This window comes from Galdieria sulphuraria (assembly GCF_000341285.1).
Source record: "Galdieria sulphuraria unplaced genomic scaffold scaf_200, whole genome shotgun sequence".
Classification (NCBI taxonomy): Eukaryota; Rhodophyta; class Bangiophyceae; order Galdieriales; family Galdieriaceae; genus Galdieria; species Galdieria sulphuraria.
In genome coordinates this window covers 1-5,540 of record NW_005178275.1, presented here as the reverse complement: position 1 = coordinate 5,540, position 5,540 = coordinate 1, and the positions used below count along the sequence as shown (strand labels likewise).

The 5,540-nt window shown below is 37.3% G+C and overlaps 3 protein-coding genes across 3 annotated transcripts; 1 reads left to right on the top strand and 2 right to left on the bottom strand.

The window, feature by feature from the left end:
* Positions 1–80: 80 nt before the first annotated feature.
* On the top strand, positions 81–1,588 carry Gasu_63750 (uncharacterized protein). Its single transcript, XM_005702433.1, has one exon. The coding sequence runs from the start codon at positions 90–92 to the stop codon at positions 1,359–1,361; it is 1,272 nt and encodes a 423-aa protein (XP_005702490.1). The 5' UTR covers positions 81–89; the 3' UTR covers positions 1,362–1,588.
* A 131-nt stretch (positions 1,589–1,719) lies between these two features.
* Positions 1,720–3,760, bottom strand: Gasu_63740 (oxidoreductase). Its single transcript, XM_005702432.1, has one exon. It carries the CDS (start codon positions 3,649–3,651, stop codon positions 2,290–2,292), a length of 1,362 nt encoding a protein of 453 aa, XP_005702489.1. The 5' UTR covers positions 3,652–3,760; the 3' UTR covers positions 1,720–2,289.
* Positions 3,761–4,209: 449 nt separating this feature from the next.
* On the bottom strand, positions 4,210–5,539 carry Gasu_63730 (uncharacterized protein; the record flags this gene model as incomplete). Its single annotated transcript, XM_005702431.1, has 1 exon — positions 4,210–5,539. A coding segment is annotated over one exon (638 nt), but the record flags the coding sequence as incomplete, so codon positions are not given.
* Position 5,540: the final 1 nt, after the last annotated feature.

Sequence of the window (5,540 nt, the reverse complement as noted above, 5' to 3'; positions counted from 1 at the left end):
AAGCGTGGAAGGCGTTTTCTATCTTTGCTGATAGTTTTGATTGCGCTGCTGCTTTCCATATCCTTGGATGGTCTGAAAATGAACATTCTATGTTCTTGAATACGATTGATTCTTTAGAGCAGTCAAATGTGCTTAAGGTGGATTCTTCACAAAGCAGATTGCAACTCTATCCAGTAGCAAAATGCTTTATAGTGGAGCATTTGTTTAAAATGAGTGGTTATTATCGACAGAAATTTGAAATATTCAAATATCGCTACTTGGGATATTATTCTCAGTGGATTCAGCAACATGTGAATGATGTAATGTTTCTTCAATTGGGTAGTTGTAAACAGCAAGCTTTAAGGGTGTATCATTTGGAAAAAGCAAATATAGAGCAAGCATTTCAACTTGCAAAGGAATTGGGTTGGAGAACATATCGCTGGTTTGTTGTTGCCACTGGATGTTTACTTAGATATGTTTGGGATATTTCCACTAGGAAGGAACAATATTGCAGTTTATTAGAAAAAGAAGATGCACAAAGCCATGTCAAGCCATTATCGGATAGTCCCGTTGGAATAGAACAACTCTATTTGGAAGACGAGAATTTGGACACTTTTTTGGATAATGGCAATTTGAATATGTCGTTGGGTTGTCCTTCCTATATGGAAGAGAGTGTTATTCTTCGTATGATTGGAGAAGTCTATTTTGAAAACAAAGACTTGAAGAATGCACATTCATATCTGAGTCATTGCTTGCAGCACATCAATCAACAGGTTTCTTCTTCTCTAAAGCAATGTACGAATAATGAAGTGATTTGTTTCTATTTGTTAGCTTGCATAGAGAAAGAAAGGGGACAGTGGGATACTGCATTATCATTTGCAGAGAAAGCAAAGGATGGATGTATTCGCATGAAAATGGAACTCACAGTAGTTTGGATTCAAATCCATCTCGTTATGACTAGTATTTATATAAAACTAGGTCGTTTGGAAGAAGCTCATGGAACAATAATGAACGTATGTGAATGGGCGCAATCAACATGCTTTACGTATGACGTTTCGTTGCTTTTGGAATTGGATGCTGTATTAGGAACTATAATGCAATTGAAAGGAAATAGAACATGTGCATTGCATTGCTTTGAAAGCATAAGAAAGCACCCGAAAGTTTTTTCTGAATGTGATTCGACCAAAGTCTGTTGTTGTGATTATCTTTTGGATTATAGTGTTTGGTCATGTTTAGAGAGTGTTCCATTGAATTTGGAGTGTACTTCCCATCCATGGATAGCCAAACAAGATGCTGTGGATTCTTGTTGTTATTTTTTTGATAATGAAGCTAGTTTGGCAGCTATACAAGAAGAATATGAATGGGAGAAAAGTTTCAAGTAGAGCATATGCAATTATTGATTGAGCTTATATATATATATATTTTGTTGGTGATGGTTGGATAATTTTGATTTGCATGATTTCGAATTTGTTTTTCCTCGCTGCAGAGCAATAATAACAGAGTGTAATAGGATTTCATCACGTTATTTTCAGTTTGTCTCTTGCGAGTGAAATGAAGGTGTTTTCTCTTCCGTGCAGTTTTACAGAATGATAAATGAAAAATTTGTTGAAAAGCAAGCACTCTTACTTTTCTATGTGAAAAGGGAGAGGGAATGATCCCAAATGGTATATATTTTCCTTCTTTCTTCTCTTGTGTGATTGTATGTTCAAGTTTTCACTTGGATAGCGAACTATTTCTTTGTACCAAAAACACGTATGGGGGAACGAACACTTGTAGCAAAAAAGGACATTCTTATTCCATATCACTTGAATTCACTGTGATAAATATAATAGTGTTTTCCTATGTATCTTGTTGTTGTTGTTCTTCAAAAGTACTCTTCCTATTATAGTTGTTATAGGTCGCCACTATTTACTGTTCACCCACTCCTCGGTGCACACGTTTCAACTCCTCCAACTGCAACGACTCTATAACGTGTTTGACTTGCACAATTTCTTCTTGCAAATACACTGTGTGCACTTGTACTTGTATTATGCAGCGGTTCAATTCGTCCAAATGTTCCAATACATCTTTTACTAACAGACTAGTAAGATGGCATCGATGACAAGTATTTGGATGGTTATTTGATAAACAGCTGAAAGCATCTGTTGGTGTATTACTCCTTTCCATGGCACGCAATCTTATTCCAATCATAAACACTCACATATCCAAGAGATATGTATCATTCGCCTTTATTTTGATGAATGAGAAGTGAATTGAATTGTCCAATGGAATACAAGAGAAACTTTCTTTATCGATAGTCCTTTGTTTATGCTATGTTTTGCTACTTGGTTTATATTCCACGCCGTGGACTAGTCGAACAAAGGATGCAAAGGAATGACTGGCCTTGTCATCTTCTTCAAAAGGATATTTTCCTCCTATTCTATAAGCAGCAGCAAGACCTGATACAACTGCTATTTCATGAATATTGAACAAGCAATAACCCCCCGCAAACCAAGTATGTTGAAAACCTTGCAACCATCTCCAAAATAGAACAGTAAAGGCAAAATGTTTCCAAGTATGGGCATTGTGTTTGGTCACTCGAGTGTAAAGAATCTTGTCGCTCTGCACACTATCTGCTGGAAAAATGGTTTGAAATATGGGTCGATTATGGAGTGGTTTCAATTGTGGTTGATAATGGTTAAGATGAAAACTCATTTCCACTTTTTGAGGATCATTTGGTAAAACTCGGACAAAATATTGTTGTTCTCTATCTGCTCGAGTATCATAATGTTTCGCAATATAGTCAAAATCTTCATGTGTTATCACTGTATCGTAATAATAATCGACATTTCCTAATGCAAAACGTTCCAACCAACGAGGTTTGGTTAACAAAGATAATGCAATTTGTGCATCGCAACAGAGAATGATTTCGTCAAAAAATACTTCGACATTCTTATCATCCGTAACCCAAACTCCCTTGTCGCTGCGACTTAGTTTCTTAGCTACTCGGCCACAACATATTTCCACTCCTCTTTCCTTCAGTTTCTTCGATGCACTATCATAGACTGAAGAAAGCTTGGGAAATGCAAACACTTCTGGTTGTTGGGACAAAAAACGTTGTGGATCATAATCAAAAAGTTTTCCATCCTCATCAAGAAACACTCTGGCAATGACTGCAGTTGACACACGAGGAGTCTGAATCCCAGTACCGAAGAAAAGTGAACAAAGAGGATATAACAAGTAGTTGCGAAAGTCTGCACTGAAACCGAACACTTTCAATAACAAATCGATAGGAATAAATACACACAAAAACTCCAACCACTTCACCCAAGATAAGAGGTAACCAAATCTTTTAATTTCTTTTTCTAACTTTCTTACGATAGGAGAAGGTTCCTTATCGATGTTACTCCATTGTCTTTCTCCGGTACCAAAAGAAATTCGCATAGACGTGGAACTGATATCCCAACCCAATTCTTTTAATAGCAAAATAGTATTGCGGTAAGTTGGAGTACCTCCTTGGACTTGGTCATTCACATAAACTCCTGAATCCAATTCAAGAGTAGTAGCTACACCTCCTATACGAGACGCCTTTTCCCATATTTCCACCTGAAAAGGTCCTCGTGATAAAGACCAAGCTGCAGCAACTCCTGACGCACCACCTCCCACAATACAAACACGCTTCTTTTTCTCCATCACTCTATACAAGCTATTCTTTCACTAGTCAACAACTTCCATTTCAATATGTGATATGCACATCACAAATTTCCATTTACTCGGATGGAATGAGTGCTCTCTCAATCCGTTCTTTCATTATTCATGTGTGTGATTGTTATTCATTCTCTCATTCAATCTAGAAACAGTATTTATTTCCAACTAGACCATTTATCATCTCTTTTCAAACTATTGTGTTCAGCTTGCCTATAAAAGATAGATTGACAGCGCAAAATGATATAATTACTATTGTTGTCTTGTAAGGGTCACTATCATATTATGAAAGAACAGACATTTCTCTCAACACATAGCAGAATGAACTTGGGTCATCTTTATAATATCAAAATTGATAAAGAATGGATAGATCAGGGAAATAACACTACTGAAAAGAAAATAAGGTAACAAAACCAATAATTGGGTGCAAACTCGGCAACAGATTGTTTTGTTAATCAGATACGGAAATTCGTTCTCTGCAGTTTCCTTTCTCGAGAAAAGAAAATAAAAGTCTTGGTCCATCATCAAATGAAATAATGTCAAAACATTGAAGACATATTCCACGTCATCAAAGTTTCTCTATAAACTAGCCTTCTAAACGAAATGTTGGAGAATGCTTGTCTCGCCAACTCTCATACTGACTAGACTGCTCTATTTCTTAGAAATTAATCGTCACTATGCTAAACCACTAATAAAGAACCAGAGTCCCATTTTAACCAAGAACCAAAAAATGACGTGCATTGTACCCAGCATCACTTTAGGCATACCATCAGAATAGATAGTTACTTCTTTTCTCTGTTACTCAACCGTTCCTCAAATACTTTACTCCCTTTACAACTAAGCTCAGCGACGGACAGATATTATGTATCTCTCGATGAGGAGTACAGTATCGAATGCCAACATACGATGAAATCGTCAATCGAAAAACTATATAAACCCCTCACTTCCTACACTTGATCTGTCCAAATAGTACTAAGAGTATTCTGGTTCACAACACATTTCTATTCTTGTTTGCTATGAGTGGACTTGAGTTCCAGTGTTATGATCCGACGACTCATGTCTTATAGATATCATTCAATACAGAATCTTGTCAATGGGTTCTCCCTCTTCTTCTGCTCAACATTGGTTTCAACTCTTCAAATTGTCTCCCTTTTTGTCTTTGACAGAGTTTTCCGATGTCATAGCATTTTCTTTCTCAAAAAAAAAAAAGTTGGGTGCGTTTACAAGGATATTGAAAGTTATTCTTCCGAGTAAATGTTGGATACGACTCCCGAGGCGATGAGATGTCTTTCCTGTCGTATACAGATACGAGATAACTTCTTATTCNTCGCAGAAGGAGTACAGAATATGGCAAGTTCTGTTCGAATACGAACGGTAGCTCTATCTCCTTTCTTTNAGAATCGAGGATTAGGAACCTCAACCATATTCTTACTCNCTTCATCTTTTCTACTAACAGAAATGAATTCCATCNGAACACCAACACCTTGAAAGCAGTGAACGTGTAACATAACAGGCGTTCCTTTTNAAATGGGTTTCTTTCCCGAACCAAATACAACCAACTGCACCACAATATGTCGACCCTGTGTAAGTGGTGCATTGGGGTCCGCAAGCACGTGACCCACTCGAAGAGATGTACCACTGCTACTTCCAATCNATACCAAAGCAGACCAGTCTCCAACAACTGCTTGAGATACTTGGCGTTCTCCCATCNCAATAGAACGAACTGTCCAACTTTGTTGCATTTGGGATGGATGGATCCTAACAATATCGCCCACCTTAACTTTACCGCTCNTTNTACAACCCGAGATTCGCAAGGTTTCCGAATCTTTCTTTTCTTCTNCAACATCCATACATGGCATACGAAAATGTTTATCCTG